The sequence below is a fragment of the Ascaphus truei genome, chromosome 6 (assembly GCF_040206685.1).
Source record: "Ascaphus truei isolate aAscTru1 chromosome 6, aAscTru1.hap1, whole genome shotgun sequence".
Taxonomy (NCBI): domain Eukaryota; kingdom Metazoa; phylum Chordata; class Amphibia; order Anura; family Ascaphidae; genus Ascaphus; species Ascaphus truei.
The window spans coordinates 34,030,767-34,058,128 of NC_134488.1; the positions used below are offsets into that span (position 1 = coordinate 34,030,767).

Genomic DNA, 27,362 nt, shown 5'->3' on the forward strand with positions numbered 1-27,362 from the left:
ACTCATCTGCCCCACCAAAAACTTCTACCGGATCCCTGTGCAATCCCCGGTTTCCCCCGCACGGCCGCACGCTTCAACGCCCAGTGAACAAGCGAGTCCCCTAGGCGCGAAACCTGGGGTGGCATGGCAAGGATCAGCCTATGCTTTCTACTCCAACGTGGGCCTGACGTAGGACCGATACCGGTCCGGCTTCCAGCGCCCGATTCCACGTTTCACTTTGGCCCCCTAGCCCCGCACGCGCCACTTCCGTCGCTGCACCAATCTGGGAGGAATGTGTGTCGACTGAGTCCCATCTAAGCCCGACTGTCTAAGGCCTGAAACAGCCGCTGGTACTGAAACCTTGACAATGGTTCCCCACCCGCATGCACCAGTAGTGGGACAGGGAGCCTGGCCCCCAACAAGTACTTGCCCAAAGTTCTCACCGGGCATGTTGTGCTCCCTGCTAAATCTAGGAGACAGACCCAACCCCTTCCCCCCCCCCCACTCCCAGGCCTGGCTGATCAACAATTGAAGCGACCCGAGCCCCTGCACCAGATCTTCAACCTGAAAACCTCCTCCTCCCTGCCAGGTCACGCAGACCAACTCCCCCACCCGCAAGGCCGTGAAAAAGGCCAAATTAAAGAGTTTGGCCTCGAACAATGAGTAGCAAACCCTTCCTGTAACCTGAGTCAACCTCTCCAGTATTAGCGGTGTCACCGGCTTCCTGCCATCTGGCACCGCCGCACCCCTCATCAATCCGGCTACAACCCGCCTAACTATGAAAGCCCGAGTAAGATCTTCCCTCCCCAATAGCTTCATAAAAGAGGAAACTCCCACTAGTTTGTTGCTCACTGGCCCGCCCGCTAAACCTTTCTCTTTTAGCGAAAGGACGTAAGTCAACAAGGCCCCTACCTCTGTCCTAAAAGCTCCCCAGTCAACCCGATACTCTCACCAAGCAGCCGCATAGGAGCCCACGTGCAAAGCCATGGAACCTTGCACCAAGTCCATCACTGAATCATCTCCAAATCCCACAACTCTACTGGGCATCGCAGGCCGATCCACTCCGGCGCCAACCTCCGGAACTCCACCAGCTGTAACCGGGACAAAGCATCGGCAATGGCATTAGCAACACCCGGCACATGTCGTACTTTAAACGCTATGTTTAGCTTAAGACAGGTCAGTGCAAAGCTGCGCAACAGAACCAACACGGCGGGGTGGGGGGGAGGAACGCAACCCGAAGCTATTCACTCACAGTTAGTAAATAGATGACCCCACAATCTCACCGACACCAACAAAGGAAATAATTCTAAGAATGTCAGGTTCCTGATCAACTGGGTCTCGGTCCACTGAATCGGCCACCGCTCAGCACCCCACGCCCCATTGAATTGGCCCCGAAACCTATTGACCCACTGCATCGGTGAACAGCTGGAACTCTGCATTATAGGATGGTCAGCCCCTCCAAAGGGTTTCCAGCAAGACTGACAAATCCTTTTGGATTTCCGTGGTGACCCAAATAAAGTGGTTCGGGCGCCACACCACCGCCGTTGCTACTGCCAGTCACCTCAAAAACAGCGGCCCTGACAGCATAATCCTCGCTGAAAAGACCAAATGACCCATTAGCAACTGAAAATGCCTCAAGTTGCCTTGTTTAGTGACCTAAATTCTACTAGAGAATCTACCAGCGCAATTAGCTTTTCCCGCGGGAGTCTGTATCCCATGTGGGCCAAGTCGATCTCGATCCCCAGAAAACTGAGGACCGTCGTCGGACCCACGTTGTCTCTTCCGTCCATGGGACCCCGAATTCGTGTGCCAGAGCTGAAAATTCAAACAGCCATCTGGCACACAAATCCGAACCACCTGCTTCCACAAACAGAAAGCCGGACAGGTAATGTATGACACCCGCCTGCACCCTCTTACGCACCACCCACTCGGGAAAAGTGATAAATGTCTCGAAGTAGTAACAAGACAGGGAACTACACATAGGCAGGTATAGGTTGACAAAATATTGCCATGTCCAACATGGAACCTAATAGGTGGAAGCACTGCAGGTGCACCGGCAACAACCGAAAAGCAGATATAATTTCCACCTTTGCCAGTGAAGCCCCTTAACCCATCCTGCCGATCGGGCATAGCTCCTGGTCAATTCCATCATTGACGGATGAACCCTCAGGGTAGGACAGGTGCTGAATTAATCCCCGCCTCTTTCTTAGGAACCACCTCTGCGGGGAAATCCTCAAGCCAGGCAGAGGGGGGGATGGGAAACGGGCCCAACCATCCTCCCAAAGCTCGACTTCCTTCAGCACCTTCTCCCTGGCTACATCCCCGTGCTCCCTCACCGATCTCAGATTACGCCTCCCTTGCGAGCCCGCCTGTACCTCAAACGGGATCCGAACTACAAGAACCCGGGATGTAGCACCCGGGCCACCTCCCTATTGGGGTGCTTTACCAGCCATGGTGCCATCTTTCTTTTTGAGATGACCGTGACCAAATATCCCATTCCGCTTTATACTACATAGTGTATATATATATATATATATATATATATATATATATATATATATATATATATATATTATATATATCCTCTGACGTTGTACTGCTCAAACTCTAAACAAGGCCCTCATTCTCTCCTACCTCGACTATTGTAACCTTCTCCTGTCCGGCCTCCTGCCAATCACATGCCGCAGGGCCGGCTTTAGCAAATACTGGCCCCTGTGCGATATTCCTCCCCCCTGTCCCATGGACTACCTATATTCGCATCTGCTCATGAAACATGTAGCCAGGGACTGGTAATAGTAAGCACCAAATAAAGTATTTATATCTCCTTCGCCCTTTCTCCCTTCCCCTCTTTCCTTCTGTCCCCCTCCCTCCTACTCTGTCCCTCTCATTCGCTGTCCTTAACTCTCTCTCTGTACCTTACTCTCTCTCCTCCTCTCTCTCTCACCCTTCCTCCTCCTTCCATTTTCTCTCTCCCTTCTCCTATTTTCTCCTATTTATTTAAATATATAAAATAAAGGTAATGGAAAAAGAGCACTGTATATGTATATCTGTAACATATATATATATATATATATATATATATATATATATATATTCAGTCTAAGACATGCAAATGAGCACCCAGTAATATTTCCATTTTTTATTTGCTTTACGGTGGAGGGTTTTTTGCCATTTTTTTTTACGCACCATAACTTAATTAATGTGTGGTGGATACCTATCAAAGCTTCAAATTGCAGAGCCAGTGTAACCAGCCTCACACTGATGAGACCCAAAAGGTTGAAATAGTCTGTCTGTGGGTAGGTTTTTACTGGCTATGCATCTTAACCCAGACTGTGCTGAAAAGCTGTGCAATGAAGCAAGCATAAGCTTATAGGGGTCCATGTCAAAATGGATTTGAAGCAATAGGTGGCACTGTGTGCTCATTTGCATGTCATTTCCCAGAATCCCTTGCTGTAGTGGAAGCACAGCATGCTGGACGATAATGGTGAAAGGCAGGTTTGCAGACCTGTCTGAGACATGCAAATGAGCCCACAGTAATGTACTTGCGTGTACTGATTGATCTGTGTGGTTGAAGTGCTGGTTGGTTAAAGTGTGCGCAGTTAGAACCAGAAGCAGTTTGAACAAGGAAGCGGTTAAACAGGGTATAGTATATTGAAGTACAGTTTACTGTTAGTACTTCTAAACTTCATAGTTGCTAGAATGAGCAGGATTGAAAATGCCACGCAATGCACATCTTGCCACATGTATGTGCACTTGGAGCAGCTGTTCCAAGGAGCATACCGCTATGGGAAGTGTGAGCAGGTGGTCTCTTTAGAGTTAGAGATTGCTGATCTGAAGAGGCAACTTGCAATATTGAGGGACATTGGCAATCTTGAAAGGGAATTAGAGCTCACTGAGCAGGCCCTTGCTTCGACTAGTGGTGCAGATGGTGGCGCTTTTAGTGAGGAGCAGTTAGGTAGCTTAGTTTCTTTAAGTGAGGAGCAGGTAGGTAGCTGGGTGACAGTTAGAAGGGGAAGCAGGGGCAATAGGGAGAGGCAGGTCGTTTCTAAGCTGACACATCCCAATAGATTTGCCATGTTGAGTGAAGATATTGGGAATGTTGGGGCAGAAATGGCAAGGCTGGGGGAGACTAATTCCTCTAGCAGCCAGGGGAATAGTTCCTCCAGCACAGTGGGGACTCAGGATGCTCAGATGCAAAGAAAGATTGTGGTGGTAGGGGACTCCATTATTAGGAAGGTAGATAGGGCAATCTGTTGCCGGGACCGCATGAACCGAACAGTTTGTTGTCTCCCGGGTGCTCGGGTTCGGCACATTGCGGATCGGGTAGACAGATTTTGTTGGGGGGGGCTGGGATTGACCCGGTGGTCTTGGTACATGTTGGCACCAATGACAAAGTTAGAGAAAGATGGAGGGTCCTAAAAAATGATTACATGGATCTAGGCCAAAAGCTTAAGGCAAGGACCTCCAAGGTAGTATTTTCTGAAATACTACCAGTGCCATGCGCTACCGCAGGGAGACAGTCAGAGATCAGGGAGGTTAATGCATGGCTAAGAAAGTGGTGTAGGAAGGAGGGGTTTGGGTTTTTAGAGCACTGGGACTCCTTTTCTGAGAGGTGCCATCTATATTCTAGGGACGGATTGCACCTCAATGAAGAGGGATCTTCTGTGCTAGGGGGGAGAATGCTAAAAAGGTTGGAGGAGATTTTAAACTAGGATGGAGGGGGAAGGGAAATGAAACAGATAATGAACTAAATGGAATAGATGAGGATACAAGGTGGTATGGAGGTAGAATGGGGGCAAGTGCAAGTTTGACAAGCAGTGAGATACCCATAGTAAATAGAGATAATACTAGAAAACTTCTAAAGACTAAACCAAGTGGGAGCAGAAAGGAAGGAGCAGATAAGATAATATTACATAATACATAGTAGACAGACAGAGCCCCTGTAGATAGCACTCTGTTTCTGTATTATATACAGATAAATAAATATACAGATATATTATATACAGATAATAAAGATAATATTACAGGCTGAAAAAAAACTTAAATGCATGTTTGCTAATGCAAGAACCCTGACAGATAAAATGGGGGAGCTTGAATTAATAGCTACAAGGGAGCAGTATGACATCATAGGCATTACTGAAACATGGTGGGATGAAACTCATGACTGGACAGTTAATTTAAAGGGGTATTCTCTTTTTCGGAAGGATCGAACAAATAGAAGGGGAGGTGGAGTATGTCTATATGTTAAACTAGATCTAAAACCTATTATAAGGGATGATGTCTATGAAGGGAATGATGAAAATGTAGAGACTTTGTGGATAGAAATTAGCAGTGGAGGTAAAAGTATAAAGAAAATGTTTGTGGGAATATGCTATAAACCACCAAATATCTGTGAGATTGAGGAAGCTAAAATACATTTGCAAATGGAGAAGGCATCAAAACTGGGTCATGTTTGCACAATGGGGGATTTTAATTATCCAGACATAGACTGGGGCAATGAGATTAGCGTTACAACAAAAGGAAACAGGTTTTTGGGGGTGCTTAAAGATAATTATATGACCCAAATTATTGAGGAACCAACCAGGAGAGGGGCAGTTCTGGATTTGGTCATATCAAACAATGTAGAAGTAATAACAAATATTCAAGTCCTGGAACATTTGGGTAACAGTGATCATAACATGGTCTCATTTGAAATAAATTATCAAAAAACAGATTACTTGGGTTCAACAAAGACTTTAAACTTTAGAAAGGCAGATTTTAATAAACTGAGGTCTAATCTAGTAGTAATACAATGGGATGATGTTTTTGCAGGGAACAATGTAGAAGATAAATGGGCAGTCTTTAAAACATTGTTAGAAAAGCACACTTATCAGTGTATACCCTTGGGTAATAAGTATAAAAGAAATAAGTCAAAACCAATGTGGCTAAATAAACAGGTAGGGGAGGAAATGGACAAGAAGAGGCAGGCGTTTAGATTCTTTAAATCAGAAGCGACAGAGACATCGTATCAGAATTATAAGGAATGTAACAAAAATTGCAAAAGGGCAATCAAATTAGCAATAATGGATAATGAATAAAGGATTGCAATAGAAAGTAAGGTCAGCCCTAAAAAGTTCTTTAAATACCTTAATAACAAAAAAATGAGAAAAGGAAATATAGGACCCTTTCAGTGTGAGATGGGCAGGCAGATTATTGGAGATAAGGAAAAAACAGAGGTATTAAACAAATTCTTTGCCTCTGTGTTTACCAGGGAAGAATCAAGTTCAATAGTAGCGCCACAGGAGGAAGCCACAACCTCCATATTAATGACCAATTGGTTAACTGAGGAAGAAGTTCATAAGCGACTTGAAAAAATGAAAGTAAATAAGACACCTGGCCCCGATGGCATACATCCAAGAGTTCTCAAGGAGTTAAGCTCAGTAATACCAAAACCATTATATTTAATATTCAAGGACTCCATTTCCACAGGCTCTGTACCACAAGATTGTCGTAAAGCAGATGTGGTGCCTATATTTAAAAAGGGAGCTAGATCACACCCGGGGAATTACAGACCTGTAAGCCTGATTTCAATAGTAGGGAAACTACTTGAAGGTTTAATACGGGATAATATTCAGGAATACCTAATGGAAAACAACATTATTAGTAATAGTCAGCATGGATTTATGAAGGATAGATCTTGCCAAACTTACCTTATTTGTTTCTTTGAGGAGGTAAGTAGGAAATTAGACCAGGGTAATGCAGTTGATGTGGTCTACTTAGATTTTGCAAAGGCTTTTGATACGGTTTCACACAAGAGGTTGGTGTACAAAATAAAGAAAATTGGACTCAGTAATAATGTATGCACCTGGATTGAAAACTGGTTAAAGGACAGACAACAGAGGGTTGTCATAAATGGAACTTTTTCAGGTTGGGCTAAAGTCGTGAGTGGAGTACCTCAGGGATCGGTACTGGGACCCCTGCTTTTTAACTTGTATTAATGACCTTGAGGTTGGGATCGAGAGCAAAGTCTCCATCTATGCTGATGATACTAAATTGTGTAAGAGAATAAGAGCAGGATGTAATTTCTCTTCAGAAGGACGTGGAGAGACTGGAAACGTGGGCAGGTAAATGGCAAATGAGGTTTAATACAGATAAATGTAAGGTTATGCATTTGGGATGCAAGAATAAAAAGGCGACTTACAAATTAAATGGAGATATATTGGGGGAATCCTTGATGGAGAAGGATTTAGGAGTGCTTGTATACAGCAGGCTTAGCAATAGTGCTCAAAGTCATGCAGTAGCTGCAAAGGCAAACAAGATCTTATCTTGCATCAAACGGGCAATGGATGGAAGGGAAGTAAACATAATTATGCCCCTTTACAAAGCATTAGTAAGACCACACCTTGAATATGGAGTACAATTTTGGGCACCAATCCTAAGAAAAGACATTATGGAACTAGAGAGAGTGCAAAGAAGAGCCACCAAATTAATAAAGGGGATGGACATTCTAACTTATGAGGAGAGGCTAGCTAAATTAGATTTATTTACATTAGAAAAGAGGCATCTAAGAGGGGATATGATAACTATATACAAATATATTCTGGGACAATACAAAGAGCTTTCAAAAGAACTATTCATCCCACGGGCAGTACAAAGGACTCGGGGCCATCCCTTAAGGTTGGAGGAAAGGAAATTTCACCAGCAACAAAGGAAAGGGTTCTTTACAGTAAGGGCAGTTAAAATGTGGAATTCATTACCCATGGAGACTGTGATGGCAGATACAATAGATTTGTTCAAAAAAAGGTTGGACATCTTTTTAGATGGGAAAGGTATACAGGGATATACTGTCACACTTGCCTCTGATCCGCGCGGAGACCGACTCAGGGAAGCACCACGGGGCAGAGTCATGCGCCCACGCACTGCCAGGGCAGTGCAGGCGCAGCGGCGTGATGGCGGAGCTCCGCGAGACGCATCGCGCACACGCACGGGTTGCTCGGCAACCAGGAAGCAGGAGAACGTGAGGGAGCTGCTGGAGCCTCCCACAGGCGGAGACTTGCTGAGTAAACCGCATGACGTCATCACGTCGCGACGCGCATCGCGCACGCGCGCGGGTTGCCCGGCAACCAGACCTAGCATCAGGAAAGCCTAATTGCAAGCTGTTTTTGATCAGTGTCTCTCTGACACCATTGGTGGATCAGTACACACCCCTGCAAGGTAATTGGACCCTTCCCACATATATACCTGCTTCTGCCTGTCCTTGATTGCTGAGCATAAACTCCTGTTTATGCATTGTGCTCACCGCTGCTGTCTAGTTTTGTCTTGAACTTTGTCTGTCCTGTTTGACCCTGCCTGTTACTTGGATTTCTACACTCTCCAGCACTTTGACCCCGGCTTCGTTACTCGACTACTCTACCTTCTATTACCCAGGACCTTGGCTACGAAACTCTACCTACCCGGACTCCCCAACCCTGGAACACGGCAAGTACCCTGACTACCCTGACCTCTCCAACCCTACGACGCGGTACGACTAGGACTACGCATTCCGGACAGGACTGCGTGGTTGTGGGTCGGTGCCTATCCATCCCCACCTCAGCCCCGCGGTCTTCCGTCCTGTTTGTGGTGAGCGCAGCGTGACAATATGCTCAGCCCAACAAACATGGACGCCGCTGAGGTGGCCCGACGCTTAGACACCCATGAGGAATGCTTCCGGCAACTTACCGGCTCATTTACACACAAAGAACAACTAGTTTCCCAACTTAAACAAGACATGGATACCCTGACTGAACAAGTTAGACGTTTAACTGTATCTACCACCAACCCCGTCCCACTCGCAGCCACTCCTGCACTTATCACACCTACCTCCGAACCACGACTACCTGCGCCCAACCGGTATGCAGGGGATCCCAGCAGTTGTCGGGGGTTTCTGAACCAGTGCTTCATACAGTTTGAGCTGATGCCCTCTCACTTTCCTTCTTCACGAATAAAGGTCGCATACATAATCTCCTTGCTGACTGACGCCGCTCTGGCATGGGCATCCCCTATCTGGGAGCAACGCCCAGATTTGATCTCTGACCTCACTCTCTTCATCACCGAATTCAGAAGGGTGTTTGACACCCCAGGACGGAAGGTTACGGCTGCATCTTCTCTGCTTAATATTTCTCAGGGAGACCGTACTGTGGCTCGTTATGCTCTGGACTTCCGGACGGTGGCAGCCGAGACCGGCTGGAACGATGTGGCTCTATCTGCAGTCTTCTGGCAGGGTCTGTCCGAACGGTTGAAGGATGAATTAGCAGCTCTGGATCGTCCCGCTGGACTGGAGGACCTGATAGACCTGTGCATCCGGATGGATCAGCGCCTCCAAGAGAGAAGGATGGAGAGAAACAAACACCCCCGAGGTATACAATCATCTTCCTTTTCCACCATAGGTTCTCTACTCTCCACAACTCCCGTTCTAGATGAACCCATGCAGCTGGGAGGAACTAGCCTTTCGCCTATCGAGAAGCAACGGAGAAGACGAGCGGGACTATGCCTCTACTGTGGCAATAACGGCCACCTGGTATTCAACTGTCCGCTGAAGCCGGGAAACGCCAAAGCCCAGTGAGTATAAGGAGGATCACGCTGGGTACTGCAACTTTTTCCCCTCCTCAACCCTCTACGAGGTTTTATCTACCTATCTCCATATCCGGTGAGACCTTCACAGTACAGACACGGGCCTTTCTGGATTCGGGGTCAGGAGGAAACTTCGTGGACCAAAAGTTCGCCTTCAAGAATAAAATACCGTTGGTACCCAAAGATCGACTGGTAGGTCTTGAAGCCATTGATGGACGACCATTGCAGCCCGCGATCATTTCCTTACAAACCATACCCCTTAACATCATGACTAGCGACTTTCACTCCGAGACTATAACCTTTGATGTCATTCACACCCCCTTCTCGAACATCATTCTGGGACTTCCGTGGCTCCGGATCCACAATCCTGTCATTGACTGGACAGAGGCCACACCACTTCGTTGGAGTTCTTTTTGCTTGGAACATTGCATGTCTGCTCCAAAGGCAGTGGCAGGAATGGAGGTCACGGATCCTGACAGGGTACAGCTGCCGGGGATATACGAAGATTTCCGCGATGTCTTTGACAAACGTCAAGCAGAGGTACTTCCGCCACATCGGACGTACGACTGTCCCATCGATCTTCTACCCGGGGCCATACCTCCCAGAGGAGGGTCATACCCACTATCGATTCCTGAGACCCAGGCCATGAGAACATATATTCAGGAGAATCTCCAGAGGGGGTTCATTAAGAAATCTTCATCACCTGCGGGGGCAGGATTTTTTTTCGTCAAAAAAAAGGACGGAACCCTCAGACCCTGCATTGATTACCGGGGCCTCAACAAACTCACCATAAAAAAACGCTACCCCCTTCCGTTGATAGCCGAATTATTCGACAAACTCCAGGGAGCCAGGATCTTCACCAAACTGGACCTCAGAGGAGCCTATAATCTGGTTAGAATCAGAGAAGGAGATGAATGGAAGACAGCATTCAATACTCGCGACGGGCATTACGAGTACCTGGTCATGCCATTTGGATTGTGTAATGCTCCTGCGGTCTTCCAAGACTTTGTCAACGACATTTTCAGAGACCTTCTGGACCACCATGTTATAGTATACCTGGACGATATATTAATTTTTTCCAGATCCATGCCAGAACATATGATGCATGTCAAACAAGTCCTGCAGCGTTTAAGAGAGAACCATTTGTATGCCAAGCTCGAGAAATGCCATTTCCATCAAACATCCACCTCTTTTCTCGGCTACATCATATCGGATACCGGTCTTGCTATGGATCCTACCAAGGTCAAGGCGGTACTCGAATGGCCCTGTCCCCTCTCCCTCAAGGCCATCCAAAGGTTCCTCGGTTTCGCTAACTACTACCGGAGGTTCATTCAGGGATTCTCATCGGTAGTAGCACCCATCACGGCACTCACACAAAAGGGAGCTGATCCTACAAAGTGGACTGAGAAGGCCCTCCAGGCTTTCGAGAGAATAAAGACGGCATTCGCCTCAGCACCCATCTTAACCCATCCAGATCCTTCATTACCTTTTTTTTTGGAGGTCGACGCCTCCGATGTAGGAGCAGGTGCTATACTTTCACAGAGAAAGAATCCTCAAGCTCCACTTCATCCTTGTGCATATTTTTCAAAGAAGTTTTCCTCCGCCCAAAGGAATTACGATGTAGGTAACCGGGAGCTCCTCGCTATCAAGCTGGCTTTGGAAGAGTGGAGGCACTTACTGGAAGGCACAGAGTCGCCAGTCACGATACTTACGGACCATAAGAATCTTCTGTACATTGAGGGAGCACGGCGACTAGGATCTCGCCAGGCAAGATGGTCCTTATTCTTTACTCGCTTTAACTTCCTCATTTCCTACATCCCTGGTTCAAAAAACATTAAAGCCGACGCCTTGTCACGACAGTTCCTGGTAGAGGATAACAAGGTGGATCAACAGGAGACCATTCTCCCTTCCACTTGTATTTTGGCTGCAAATACTTTTAGTGCCTTAACGGACATTACTAAGGCTCAGAACAACATCCCGGCAGGACTCAACGTTCCGGAGGACCGGTTGTTCACTCCCCGTAAATTCCAGAGGAGAGTCATGGAGTGGGGACATTCATCCAAGACTGCAGGCCATCCTGGCACCAAAAGAACTACTGAGTTCATCGAACGCACATTCTGGTGGCCCTACATGCGGAGAGACATACAAGCCTTCATAGCCACGTGCGCTACTTGTGCTCGAAGCAAGACGCCACACAACAGACCAGCAGGTCTCCTTCAACCACTACCCATCCCAGTACGTCCATGGACACATATATCGATGGACTTCATCGTTGAGTTGCCCAAATCTAGAGGCATGGACACAATACTTGTGGTGGTGGACAGATTTTCCAAACAGGCACACTTCATCCCTATGAAGGGTTTACCCACTGCACCAATGTTATCCGAAGTTTTCATCAGGGAGATCTTCAGGTTGCATGGGTCCCCTCAGGTCATATTGTCCGATAGAGGATCCCAGTTCATCTCCCGGTTCTGGAGGGCGTTTTGTAAAAATCTGGACGTTACCCTACACTTTTCATCAGGATATCACCCCCAGACCAATGGACAGACGGAACGCACCAATCAGTCTCTGGAACAGTTTTTGAGGTGCTTTATCGCTGACACTCAGGACGACTGGGCGGAACTTCTCCCATGGGCAGAATTCTCCCACAATAATCTACAGAACGAATCATCCCGACAGTCACCATTTATGGTCAACTATGGCTTCCATCCGTCGGCACTTCCTTCCCTCATCTCCAAGTCTGGAGTCCCGGCCGCAGAGGACAGGATTCGCCACTTACAAGACCTATGGCAGAAGATCCATCGGAATCTACAGCACGCTGGTATATTACACAAGAGACAAGCGGATCGTCACCGAAGAGAGGTCCCAGGGTACTCTGTAGGACAAAGGGTTTGGTTATCTACCAAAAACATTCGGCTAAAGGTAGCTTCACCCAAACTGGCACCACGTTTTATCGGCCCATTCCGCATCACCAAAAGGATCAACCCAGTAGCCTATCGGCTTGAACTGCCAAAAAATATGAGGATTCCTTCTGTATTTCACTCATCCCTTCTCAAACCTTATCATCAAGACTCATCCTCCAAAGGACAATCTAAACCTCCGCAAACCATACTGGTAGAGGGCCAACAAGAATATGAGGTTCAGACCATTCTCAACTCCAGAATATCCAGAGGAGGATTACAATATCTTGTACACTGGAGAGGCTATGGCCCAGAGGAGAGAGAGTGGATTCCTCATCATCAGGTACATGCCAACCGCCTCATCTCTGCCTTCCACCGTAGGCATCCTGAGAAACCATCTCTGGTTCGCCCGGAGGTCTCCCCTCAAGGGGGGGATACTGTCACACTTGCCTCTGATCCGCGCGGAGACCGACTCAGGGAAGCACCACGGGGCAGAGTCATGCGCCCACGCACTGCCAGGGCAGTGCAGGCGCAGCGGCGTGATGGCGGAGCTCCGCGAGACGCATCGCGCACACGCACGGGTTGCTCGGCAACCAGGAAGCAGGAGAACGTGAGGGAGCTGCTGGAGCCTCCCACAGGCGGAGACTTGCTGAGTAAACCGCATGACGTCATCACGTCGCGACGCGCATCGCGCACGCGCGCGGGTTGCCCGGCAACCAGACCTAGCATCAGGAAAGCCTAATTGCAAGCTGTTTTTGATCAGTGTCTCTCTGACACCATTTGTGGATCAGTACACACCCCTGCAAGGTAATTGGACCCTTCCCACATATATACCTGCTTCTGCCTGTCCTTGATTGCTGAGCATAAACTCCTGTTTATGCATTGTGCTCACCGCTGCTGTCTAGTTTTGTCTTGAACTTTGTCTGTCCTGTTTGACCCTGCCTGTTACTTGGATTTCTACACTCTCCAGCACTTTGACCCCGGCTTCGTTACTCGACTACTCTACCTTCTATTACCCAGGACCTTGGCTACGAAACTCTACCTACCCGGACTCCCCAACCCTGGAACACGGCAAGTACCCTGACTACCCTGACCTCTCCAACCCTACGACGCGGTACGACTAGGACTACGCATTCCGGACAGGACTGCGTGGTTGTGGGTCGGTGCCTATCCATCCCCACCTCAGCCCCGCGGTCTTCCGTCCTGTTTGTGGTGAGCGCAGCGTGACATATACCAAATAAGTATACATTGGAAGGAAGTTGATCCAGGGATTAATCCGATTGCCAATTCTTGGAGTCAGGAAGGAATTAATTTTTCCCCTTAATGGGGTTTTTTGTTTGCCTTCCTCTGGATCAATAAGTAAGTATAGATATAGAATAAAGTATCTGTTGTCTAAATTTAGCATAGGTTGAACTTGATGGACGTACGTCTTTTTTCAACCTCATCTACTATGTAACTATATGTAACTATGTAATATTTCCATTTTATATGTATATGTATATATATATATATATATATATATATATATATATATATATATATATATATATGCGAGCAAGGTGGTTGCCTTGGGCCCTGCGCTCCCTCGTGTCCGCGCCGGAATCTAAATTCCGCCTGACAAGAGTCGCGTGAGCTGGAGCTGGGGAGTCCCCGAACTGGTACAGGACCGCACCGTTGCTCACCCCAAGGTGGGGAGGGTGAGCGTAGGTGGGTGCGTTTGTGGGTAGCTGGGGGAGGTGCGTGTGCAGCGGCGGATTTTCAAATTCGCCGCCCCATGGCCCTTAGCTCTGTCTGCCGCCTCCTTGCTGCTGCTTTTCCTTTAGAATCCCAGCGTCAAATGACACCGCGGACGTCACCAAGGTGATGTCGCACGGTGTCCGTTGCCATGGAAAAGCGACGGCATTTCACGGCTGTCACGTTGCCATGGCAACACGACGACGTGACGTTGTGTTGGTCAGATGGCGCGCCATCATTTAACGCTGGGATTCCAAAGGAAAAACAGAGCGGCAGCAAGGAGGCGGCAGACAGAGCTAAGTGCCTTCCTTCCCATTAGATCTTATAGGCCCGGGAGCGCAGCAAATTCATATGAGGGCGGAAATATTTGCCGCCCCAAATTTTGCCACCCTATGCCCGGGCCTAATGGGAAATCCGCCACTGTGTGTGTGTTTGTGGGGGAGGTGCATGCGTGTGCCACGCATTTTCATGGCAACAACCCTGTTACATTAAGTTGTACTGCATGAGGAGGGGCCCCACTGATGGCACTTTGGGCCCCGCCAAAGGTACATCCGGCATAATATTTATTTTATTATATATTTTTCTCTGGTGAGAGTATACCCTTCACACTGACGTCGAGCCAGAAAATGGCGCCCAATGAATCCCGCGCATTTTTTTCCCGCCCAAATCTCTGCAGGAGTTCAGGGAAAGATTCACCTGAGGGGTGTGGTAGGCGGGGTCAGGGGGAGGCACAAGACCCGCCTCTACCCTGCCCTGTGTAACGGGAGGAGCCAATGAGAGGCGGGGAGGGCGGCACGTGCCGCGCTGTCAGTGAGTGAGGAGGAGCAGAACGGTCAGTCGGGGTCCGGACGCGGAGAGGGACGGAGCCCGGGAAAGAGAACGGGATACACGGACACTGTGGGGAGAGGGGAGCCCCAGGGAGAGGAGGGGAGACACGGACACTGCGGGGAGAGGAGGGGAGACACGGACACTGCGGGGAGAGGAGGGGAGACACGGACACTGCGGGGAGAGGAGGGGAGACACGGGCACTGTGGGGAGAGGAGGGGAGACACGGACACTGTGGGGAGAGTGGAGCCCGGAGGAGAGACTCGGACACTGAGAGGCGGAGGGCTACGGACGGTGACTCGTCAAGACAGCCCTCAAGATGCCGCTCGCTCAACTGGTGGATCCGTGGCCGAACGTGGAACTGGTCTCTGTGGACACTGAGGTGAGGACTGAGCCACGAGAAAGAGGGGGGTCCGGAGAGGGGCAGTGTATACAGTGTATACAGTGTATACAGTGTATACAGTGTATACAGTGTGTGCCCATATAGTGTGACTGTGTATAATTACAGGTGTGCTCAGTGATTGTTTGTATGATCAGGTGACCTTTCACTTCTCTCACTCCATCAGTGCATAGTGTATCATTATTTATATATATATATCTCTCTATATCTCTATCTCGAGCTAATAAATGCACGTTGGCAGATTAGCGTGCCAGGTCCTGCTCTCGGGCTGATACATGTAATATGCAGGGTTATAGAGAGATAACAGGCAGCCTGGCTGCAGGGGTGGGAAAGGCTGCCAGTGCAGGGACAGCTGTGTGACAGGATGGGACTCCCACTAAAGGCATTGCGTGCCGGCATACAGTATGTGTAGTGACCACATAATATGTACAGGAGTGATAGTCTATATACAGAACTGTCTGGGTGCTCCGTGTATATATGAATGTATATATCTATCTCTGCGGCATAGTAATGTGACAGGCGTCTGTCTCACACCCGCAGATAGTTCTGACACGTAATGTGTGTATATGTGTATATATATTTATATCTATATATATCTTTAATATCTATATATATATATCTATAACACACACACACACACACACACACACACACACACACACACACACACACACACACACACACACACACACACACACACACACACACACTCACTCTATATATACGTGGCAGAATGCGGGTGTGAGACAGACGCCTGTCACTTTACTATGGCTACAGCATCAGAGCTGGGGGTCACAGGTGGCAGAATCCCCAAAGTTACTACTAGGGCTGGAGTGGGCAACTCCAGTCCTCAGGGGCCAGGGTTTCAGGATATCCCTGCTTCAGCACAGGTGGGGCAGTCGAAGACTAAGCCACTGATTGGGCCACCTGTGCTGCAGCAGGGATATTTTGATAACCTGACTTGTTGACGGCCTTAGAGGACTGGAGATGCCCACCCCTGCCCTGGGGAGTTGAATTGGGCAATTTACCCATCTACTAGTAATAGTGTGGCAACAAAAATGACTATTAAGTCCGTATTGATTTTGTATTGTTGTGATTAATCTCAGTCAGCCTTGGAAGTCATTGACCTCTTAGGAACAGCTGGTGACATGACATTTTGCTTACCTTTATTACCTTTATTACTTAATTTGTTACTTTCCCTGTTTTTGTTTTTACATGTATAGGAATTAGGGGGTCTCCTGAGCTGGACTGTGTTCATTTCAACTCTGGGGACCCCCTGCTTCCTGAGACACTTACTGGAGGAGGGGCCGCTGTTACTGTCCCCTCCAGGGCACACAAAATGGAGGTTTAAACATCATGGGGCCAGCGTCACCTGGCACGCCTTCCTATTGCCCCGCCTGACGTGGGGGGATTTAAGTTTTCATGAAGGGGTGACACCTTCTCTGGTAAGTGTCAGGAAACGGGGGGGGGGGGGGGTCTCGGAACTGAAAGTGGCTCGGCTCCAGAGACCCCCTGCTCACCAAACCTGTAAGAGAAAGGGCCCCAGCACCCCCTTCCCCCCCACCCCGATCTCTGATCCTCAGTAATAAGGGGCAGCTAGGCTGTTACATTTAAAAAAAACAAAAACATATGATTCACTTAAAAACACATTTAATGTGTTCTAACTGTGAAATAAATGGGAACGTACTTGGTTTTATTTAAAAAATGTATTAATTTTTTTCTTAATCAAAAGTTTCTTATTGTTATCTTGATAATTTACTTATTGTTACTGTCAGGTTTTGCCCAATCCATATATACATACGTGTGTGTGTGTGTGTATTGCCTCCAAATACACATATTTAGTGTGTGTGTATATCTCTCTATACATGTATATAATGTGTATGGCATGAACGCATATAGTTTAACTTGTTTTGGGTTACAACCTTGTCCTATAGGGTGCATCGTAATACATGGCCTCTCCTATACCAGTATTTAATGTATAGGAGTTGTGCTGCCTCTGATGGGTAGCCGTGCAAATGTATAGTGGGTGTCTCCTGTAGCTCTGTATACAGGAAGGTTACAGGCTCTGTCAGAAGCTGACTTACCCACCTCTCCTTCCCCCTCAGAAGCCAGAACCTGGCACACGCGTGTGCTGTGTATCTGTCTTCCATGCCAGCTGGAACAGGGCACTGATACGTGAGGGGTGAACAGAGGACGCTTGCTTCTTGGCACAAAGGGCATCTTGGGAGCTGACAATATGGCTGCCCACTGCATTGAAATAACCTTTTGCTGCCTCCCCAGTGTGTTGCAGTCCCTACTGGCAGCAAAGGGTTAATTCTGTGCGTGTCTGAGTTGCTTTCACTTTACTGCATTCCTAAATGTATTCTAACTAAAGCAGTTAACAAAACAAAACTCCCAACTGTGTTAGGATAACCATAAGCGGGTAGCGCCGTTATACACACTAATATATATATTTAACGCAGTACTGCACAGGGGAGTGTGCCGGCACGAGGAGTCTTTGCCCTTTACAGCTTGCAATCTAATTATGATGCTGACACTGGGGCTTACCCACTTCAAGGTCGGTGTGCTATGGGGGTTCACCCATTTCAAGGGCAGTGTGCTAGTCCTTCAATCTTCAACGTGAAATGAAAGTATACAGTTAGCGGTACAAGGTGTGAGCAAACCTGGGCGCGGAGGAGAGAGAGGAGGCGAGGACAAGCTGTAACTCACACCGGATACTCACTGAGCCTCCCGGACAATTTTGTGCGTGAGTCACAACCTTCCCAAAACATTCATAATAGCGCCTGTGTAAACTGCCACCTGTATACATGCTCACTGTATGCATAATCCACATATGTGGCTATATGGGTGTATATATCATCTTTAGCCCTTGTCGAGCCACGGCTGTATTTAGCTTCCCCAGTGAACTTCCAGGTACTGGAGTTACAAGCCTCTCTTCGCCATGTTGGGCCGACAAACTTTCCGATTGCATCCACCCATCTTACTTTTTGGTCATTGTCTTGATCTTTTAATCCCTAGTAATTCAGGTGAGTACCATCTTTGTCCAACGATGGTAATTTCTTCTTGTGATATGTCCGGCCCTCTGCCATTTTAATTTCTTCAACCTTGTGTTGATGTCACAGACTTGAAGAGTCCGACCAGGCAGGCTACGGAAAGCACTGCGAAAAAACGGGAAGCTGACGCGTGCCAGCAAAAGAAGGTAGGTTTATTTCTTATACAGGAATCCTCCTCAACATTGTAGTTTGGTACAGAAAATCCTCTCACGCGTTTCGCGCGCTTAGTGTGTGAAACGCGTCAGAGGATTTTCTGTACCAAACTACAATGTTGAGGCGGATTTCTGTATAAGAAATAAACCTACCTTCTTTTGCTGGCACTGCCTGGTCGGACTCTTCATCTGTTTCATTCATCTGGGGATGCACACATGCTGATGGACTCTGCATTGTTGATCTACATGCCGGTGCAGTGAGTACCTCATTTCAATCTACAAGTAGGTAGGTATTTTCTGTAAACGACATCGCTTCATCTTCTACAAGGTAGGGAGCGCTGCGTTGTAGGGGCCAGCGGCAGGATGTTCAATACGTCCTCTAGTGTTTCCACGCTTCGTAATCGTTGTCCTGTCATTGGGTTCTTGGCTAATTTTCCAGTTCTGTCGCCACGAGAATCAACACTCCCCATTTTTCATCCGGGCTTGTGACTGGCATTGGCTGGGTTAATCTACAAGTGACTTTCTCTTCTCTACATGCCTTTGGATGTTGTACTTTATTGGAGCCTGAACAGGAGGGGTTTACACATATGGCTGTACAGCAGGGCCCCGCTTCTCAGGCGCTCCGCATTTCGGCGATCCGCCGATACGGCGGCACCGAGAATGGGGTCGCCATCTTTGATCCTAAGTCGCGCATGCGCAGAACGTGCGGTTGCGCGCATGCGCAGACCGTAGTTTGCGTGCGCATACTGTAGTTTGCGCGCGCAGACCATAGGTCGCATGTGCAGAACGGCGAAAATGCCGATTCGCTTATGCAAACAACTGAAAATCGCCGCTATACGGAGGGCCCCTTGAACGGAACCCGCCGTATACCCGGGGGCCCTCCTGTACTAAGGAGGGAAAACGTTGGGGGTGTCCATCACTCATTCGGGACTTATTACACTTACCCATTGCTTTGATTATCTCTTTCCCCTTATTTGTTACCAGTGTTTGCAACCCTTATACTATCTGGAAAGTATGTTTCTTTATTAAGGGGGCACTGTGTTACAGACTTGCCTTCATTATACTCATATAGCACTTGGATTCTGAACAACAAAAGTTCCTTTCAATAGTCTATACTGTACATGGATTTACATATTTATGTTATATGAGGATCTTGCTGATTTGGGCTGGGAAGCACTAGTGTTAATCTAAATACATATGTCACATCCTTGTATCGGGTTTCTCACCCATTCACTCTTTTCCCTGTGTCTCTGGGTATTACCCAGCACGCATCTCTCTATACTTATTTGGTTGTTTTGAAGCATCTGGATTATGTTCGCATTTAGGGTCCAAGTTTCACATCCATATGTGAGCGCGGGCAGAATACACTGGTCGAAAACTTTCCTCTTGAGCCAACGGTGTGTGTGTGAATATTTGTATGCATTTTGTGTGTGTGTATATCGCGCACACATTATAATAATATTTGTTTATTTGCTTGTGTTAGTGGGATGCTTCCTGTGATATGATGCTGGTTACACAGTAGCTGCTGACTCTCTCTACCCGATGTCATGATTTTGGTTGCACCCCCCCCCCCCGCCCTCTCTGCTCACACCCTGAGCCACTTTGCCGCACCCCAGGCAGGTCCTCATCTCGCGCTCTGTCTCCGCGTGTCTTTGCAATACTCACAGTCACTTGCACACCTTCCTGCTGCCCCGGGGGTTCGTTATACATGGGCCTACTAATTAGATGACTTGGCAGCTTGCTTTCCCACAAGCGGGAAAAGTAACCTCTCTGAGGAATCCTATTGGGCAGATAAAGAGTTCCCATAAAAACGGATTTGTCCTGGGCAGACCTATATTAACCTCTTCACTGCAGGACGGTCCTCCAGTGCATTGCGGAGCCCATGGCAACCCATTTGCTGTAGTGGGTGATAGACTGTCAAGAAGACCAGGTGTACCCCACTTCTGGTGTTCGCATTTATAAATGCGCTTTCTGTACACCTACAGTTCAGTTATACACACCACAATAGGCTGAGTGCAATTATATGGGAATCTTTTGGTGATCATCTCTTGATCACTTTTTTGAAATAGTACCCCACTCGAGTCCTCAAGCCGCCTCCCCAACAGGTCAGGTCTTTCAGGATATCCCAGCTTCAGCATAGGTGGCTCTGATTTGAAGACCTGACCTGTTGGGAGAGAGGAGGGGGGTTGGGGGAGGCTTGAGGACTCTGAGTTGAGCACCTCCGAGGTAGACTCGCATCGAGAGATAAATCGTGAGTAAGTTTGTCACAGTCACAGGTCTGTGTACAGTATGAATCATCATTACTATTGCAAAGTCCACCATGCCCTGCTTCTGATTATATACAAATGTGTGCCCGCGGGGATACGTCACCCAGCGCAACACACAGGTGGGTGCTCGGAGAGCAGGCTCCTTTCATCCACTGCAGGGTTAGGGAAGAGGGCAAAGAAGCCGGCAAACAGGACGGAGAGAGGGGCTTCAACATCACACAGCTGCTGTCCCTGTGAGATTTGCAGGATCAATCTACAATCGGCTCACAATACAGCTCAGGGGGAACTTCCAGCAAATGGACACCCGTCTCCTTGTGTCTCATTATCTTTCAGCCTGGATTGATTATCTGTAAATCAGCAGCAATAAAGAATGGGAGTTTCTCTCCCCCCCCCCCCCCCCCTGCCGCCCCCTCCCCCTTCCTCCAATCTTTTTCTCCTTCCCCTCCCCCCCCCCCCCCCTCTACCTCCCCTTCTTGTTACATCTCTCCCTGGCATTCAGGAGCTGAGCACACTGCATTGTGTTCCTGTCATTGCCACATAATGAAGACGGCGTCCATCACTGCTCTGTAAAAAAGAGACCCGTTACCAGTGCCGCAGATAAGATGTAACGCAAGGACTTCATTTACATGCACGTTCAGCGTGTACTTTACGATTTCCATGGTAATAAGGGGGGGGGGGGGGGGGGGGGGGGGGAAGAGAAGTAAAATGCACCGCACCGATCTCTTATACCTTTCTAACAATTTAACCTGTTCGCTGGCGGGATGCTGGCAATATTTCTTATCTACAGCATGCAAAGCCGAGACCACAGGCGGATTTTACACCCGGTGCAGGAGTAGATAGATGGCTGGAGACTGTCTTTAAGTTGGTCGTTAGTTAGGAAAGAGCACCAAAAAAGGGAAACTGGAAACTGAGTCTCTCCTCAGCTGACTGTCTTATACTCCTAGCTGCAAATATCTCCTTGAAGGTTTAATTCCACTTAGTAGGTAAACTATTATCTATATCTCTACTTTTCTGACAACCTGCCTCTATGGAAGGTAAAAATCACAGCTGCCGTTCATATTGATTAAGAGTTTGCTAGTGAGATAATAATCGGGAAATCGCGACCTATAAATAAAGAGCGCCTAGGTTTGTAAGATCATGAGGTCTTTCTTACATCTTAACCTCCGAGTCTGGTATATACTCCACCACACACGTGTATACACGCACACATTGACCACACACACACACACCCTTACATAGACACCAGCGTGCACACACCTACACCCTCACAATGACCCTGACACCCACGCGTATACACCCTCACAATGACCCTGACACCCACGTGTATACACGCTCACAATGACCCTGACACCCACGCGTATACACGCTCACATTGACCCTGACACCCACGCGTATACACGCTCACATTGACCCAGACACACACATACCCTCACATAGACACCGGTGAGCACACACCTACACCCTCACAATGACCCTGACACACACAAGTATACAACCTCACATTGACCTGGCTTGCATATCAATCCCAATGGAATTCCAATATATATATATATATATATATATATATATATATATATATATATTTTTTTTAATAACACAACGATGTTAATAAATCTGCAAGAACTTTTTTATTTGTTATCGTAATAAGTGTGTAATGTACTTATTCATAGGCACTAACCCACACACACATGCATATGTAACATACTCCTGCATATACAGACAAACAATCTTTCCTACACACAGACATGCATATGCATACAATCCTACATATAAAATAAACAGGTGTGTGTGTGTGTGTGTGTTAGCCCTTGTTGGTGCACTGCTGGATGAAGCTTCCCCAATAGTCTTCCAGGTAATGAGGTTACACGCCTCTCTTCTCCATGTCGCTCCAACACATTTTCTGGTTTCATTCTCCCATTTTTCTTATAGTCGTTGTCTTGGTCTTTTATTTTCCCTTGGAAACCAGTCTAGTACCATCTTTGTCCAACAATGATCATTTCTCCTTGTGATATTTCCGTCCCACTGCAATGTAAACTTCTCCACCCATGTGATTTCATAGACTTGTGTTTGGTTTCAAACCCATTCATTCTTTTCCTGTCTCTTCAGGTAATACCCAGCATGCATCTCTCCATACTTCTGTGCTGTTACAGACCCTCATGCATTGCATGCATACATACGCATGTGGACACATAAACATTCATACAAGTACTATCTGACACATACAAGAGGTTAAAAAAAAAGAGGGGGGGGCTTTGCAGTGCGATGATGAATTTGTTGGTAGCCGCGCAATTATCACTGCCCCTGCAGAGTCTCTAAGCAGCACAGGAAGGAAACCGGCAGTCCCGTTGATATTGGGAAGTATGCACAAAGGCCTTGGGCTACAGCCCCTCTATCTGCACGCCTGCCAGGCTGGCGGCGCGTGCAGCCCAGTTCCCCGGTCTGTAGTGAGCTACAGGGGGGTGGGGGGTGAGATGGGGGGCGCAGCCATGACGTCACCTGGCAGGTTCGCCCTCATTGGCTATACTGCTGGGGGACGTGGCCTAGTGCTTCGTCGCTAGTACTGCTCACAATTTTCCTGTCTGCAGGAAAAACTGGCCGCGCAGCATGGTGGCCGCCCCTCCCCCCCCTTGCAGTGGGCCCGGCCCCATTGGGGGGGCGGCTCTTGTCCCCGCAGCCCCCGCTACAGCGGGGACCTGGCCTTAGGAAGGGGATGGAGCCGTAACTCCAGCCTTCAGGGGAGGGGCGAGCGGCTCTGGACGTTGTGCTTATCTCGTTTCTGTGTGTTCTATGTGGTGGAAGGACACAGTAACATTTCTCAGCCAGCAGTGATAAAAGTTTATAAATCTGTCCAAAGACGCACAAAATATAATGATAATGCCAATTTAGCATCTAGTGGTAAGTGCAGTCTCCTCTGATAGCACATGGGTTAAAGTGCCACGGGAAAATGCTGCTCGCACCTCGAATACACAACACCCGCTGCTTCTATTAGAGGCTCTGCAGCGCTTCTGCATGATCCGGGCCTTGTTACAGAGCTGGACACTGTTACATGTGTTTCCGTGTGTGTGTGACTGTTTGACTGTGTGTGAGATCAGGATGAAACCGTACAGGCAATTTATACAGCAAATGCTGGGATTCACTAACCTCCCATGCAGGTTGTCGCACTACAATCCCTGCCAATGACTGGAATAGCTGTTATTGCAGGATTGCAGTGCGATAACCTGCATCGGAGGCTGTTGAAACTTGGCCTCCCTTAGCAAAGACCCTTTTTATTAGGGATTCACTGGAGCTTCTCTTGTGGCCTTTTTCTCTTGCAGAATGGACAGGTCGGCCCAGAGGAGGGTGGAAAACAAATGGTTAAGGTAAGAAAGCCTCCCGCTTACCGACCCCCCCCCCCCCCCCCCCAACCTCACCATAGTCTTCTGTAATAAGACGCCTTCCAGCGCTGGGTGTCACCTTATAGCTTATTCAAGGCAGTGGGCTGTAAAGTGTCTTATGGCAGGAGACTTCTTGGTACAGAAGACCTGTTATGCTTTTCTTCCAGGAATGATGCGGCTTATTGGGGCGCTGTGCGGAGAAATAGAACATGATGTTGTTTGGTGATGGGACCATGTTGTGTTCTAATTTATGACCTTGGGGTTAAAGTCCTAAGAAAGGAATGTGCTGTTACATTTTTCTCTGCATGAAACTGTTGATTTTTCTTGTCATCTGTCAAAGTAACCTCGTTTACTTTTATTGTGAAGTGTTTAGCCTGATCAGTTGGGTATTTTTTATATACAGTATATATATTTTATAGATGTATACAGATCCTGTTCTTGAACATTTAATTTCTTCCGACTAGCTCAGTGCACCCCTCCCCTTGTGCATCATTTCAACCATATTACTGCATGGCCAGACCTCCTCTCTCCTCCTCTCTCCTCCTCTCTCCTCCTCCTCCTCCTCCTCCGTGGCGTCTCCCAGACTCTGGGACGTTTCCACCAATGTGTCTGGGTTGTTATGATTAATATTTACCAGCCCTGTTTGTAAAAGCCACTGCATCACCGCGCTCTTTTATATCATTCCTGCGTTACGTAGGGAGGGAAAATGTCTAGATCTGTGGGCTATGGACCGCATATCATGCTAACCTTTCTGCAACCCTTACAGCACCGAATATATCTATACTCCCCTCTCCTGTTAATCATGCCTGTTTATGGTTTGCATACCGATAATAACACAGCTAGGTGTTGCAGACACTGCCCTAAGGCAAAACTATGAGGCTTTCTGCACATTGCCTGCACTTGCCCCATTAAAGTGTTTTTGTCAATATATTTGTGGGATCCTGCTGTTTTATCAGGTATTTATTTAAAAGGTGAAGAAGGTATAAGTGTGTACAGGTTGATATGAGCACCTGCCAGTGGATAGGGGAGAAGACAAGCGGTTGGGGGTGACAACATTCATGGTGGTGGGGGGGGGGGGGGGAGGGGCAGAGGAAGGGCCTTTATTTCTTTTGCTGCTGCCACCTTGGTCACATCGAGGTTATTCAGCTCCCTCTGTTAACTGAAACACACTGATGCTAGATGTGATTTAAGTAAAAAGGGAGAGCTAAAGGAGTTTCTAAAAGAAAAATATCCTATGGGCCACGTGAACTTTCTTTTTTAAGGCACAGCCCAGAGAGGAGTTTTGCTCTAAGGGAACTTGCACACCTTTCCCAGCGGTGAGCGGCTGATCTTCCCTGGCTTGGGATCCAGCTGATATCTCTCAGGCAGCACCTGACATGCCTGAGCTTGCTGACATTCCTACAGGAGAGGGCTGGGCCGTGGCGCTCCCAGCCTGGGCTTGTATGGGTTACTATTTGTGGTGGTGGTGGTGGAGGGATATCGCCCCCTTCACACAAACACTAGGAGCGGGAAAGGGTGAGCTGATGAAGGGTTAATACATTGGAGTGAGAAGACCCACCGAGGAGCAAAGTGACCCAATTACAGTGACATATTTAATGTGTTAAAGGGTCATTTCCATGTGGGAGAAAAGTGACCTAATGAGCAGGGAGGCGGTTAAGCTCGTAGCGTGCGCCTTCTCTTCTAAAAATCACAAGTTTGGGTGTTTATCACAGTTGCCTCCTGACATTGAGGCTTGGCAGGTTTGCATGTGATGAGCTCGCTCTGAGATCAGAGCTGGCGGTCCCTGCATGTGTAACCTGATCGGATAAAAGCCTCTCGTCACCTCCTGCTGTGTGGAGAGCAGGACAGGAGGAGGCCGGCTCCTAATCGATACCCCTCCAATCTCCCCCCGGTAACAGGAGACAGACCTTCAGTCAAAGCGGTAACCTGCCCTGCCCTGGGTACCAACCCTGCTAACATACACTGGGCCTGCACTTCGCACCTCTTACGCTGCACATCACTGTCTCCGAATGTTTTATGCAGTAACCCTTTACATCTGACTGAAGAGCTCTACCATTTCAGGCTATTGAACTTCTTTACTTATTAACTTTTATTGCGAGAAGCCAGAACTACATTAGTACGGAAGCTCTTGTTGGATAGATGGCACATAGACTTTCCTCCTGACTTTGATTTAAATTATTTTTAGATGTTAAAATGAACTTCAAAGCTGCACTTCGTCTGACCTTTTAAGAATTGCAGTTTAGTTGAACTTTTTCCAGAAAAATCATTTTGTTTCTTAGCATTTCCACCCCAAGCATAAACTAATATCCACAGTCTATATTCCCAGCATTCTGGGTTGCAGAAACGTGTGTGTGTATGTATGTATGTATGTATGTGTATATATATATATATATATATATATATATATATATATATATATATATATATATATATATATATATATATATATATATATATATATATATATATATATATATATATATATATATATATATATATATATATATATATATATATATATATATATATTTCACTATGTCCCCTTTTTATAGGTACCTCTTATTGTTTTAATTGTACTCCGTTCCAGTGCTGGATATGATTCTAGTAGTTGCAAGGAGAGGCACTTCTCAGTCGCTGACTAAAACCACTTCCTCCTTCAATTGTTCAGGTTGATTCGATTCTCTTCTGCTTGCTCTTCTCTACATTTACCGGACACAGTTGGGGAAGTTGCTGATGAAATGGAGGCCATATATTGGTATTCTGAACCTCAGGAGACAATCATTGAACCTTGTAGATATAGCAAGGAATCTGTAGAAGTCCAGCTGAGAGGGGAGTGGCAGGTGTACCCAGGCTCCTGTGCTTGGCAGGTGTACCCAGGCTCCTGTGCTTGGCAGGTGTACCCAGGCTCCTGTGCTTGGCAGGTGTACCCAGGCTCCTGTGCTTGGCAGGTGTACCCAGGCTCCTGTGCTTGGCAGGTGTACCCAGGCTCCTGTGCTTGGCAGGTGTACCCAGGCTCCTGTGCTTCGCAGGTGGCAGTGGCAGGTGGCAGGTGTACCCAGGCTCCTGTGCTTCGCAGGTGGCAGTGGCAGG

At 47.6% G+C, this 27,362-nt stretch overlaps 1 protein-coding gene across 1 annotated transcript in view; it reads left to right on the forward strand.

The window, feature by feature from the left end:
* The first annotated feature begins 15,027 nt into the window (after positions 1-15,027).
* The window catches only part of LOC142498028 (ribosomal protein S6 kinase 2 beta-like), a 61,828-nt gene continuing 49,493 nt past the window's right edge, over positions 15,028-27,362 (forward strand). Inside the window, exons 1-2 of the mRNA XM_075606536.1 lie at positions 15,028-15,408; positions 24,213-24,257. Coding sequence (XP_075462651.1) covers positions 15,346-15,408; positions 24,213-24,257 — 108 coding nt within the window. The 5' untranslated portion in view covers positions 15,028-15,345. The remainder of the gene's footprint in view (positions 15,409-24,212; positions 24,258-27,362) is intronic.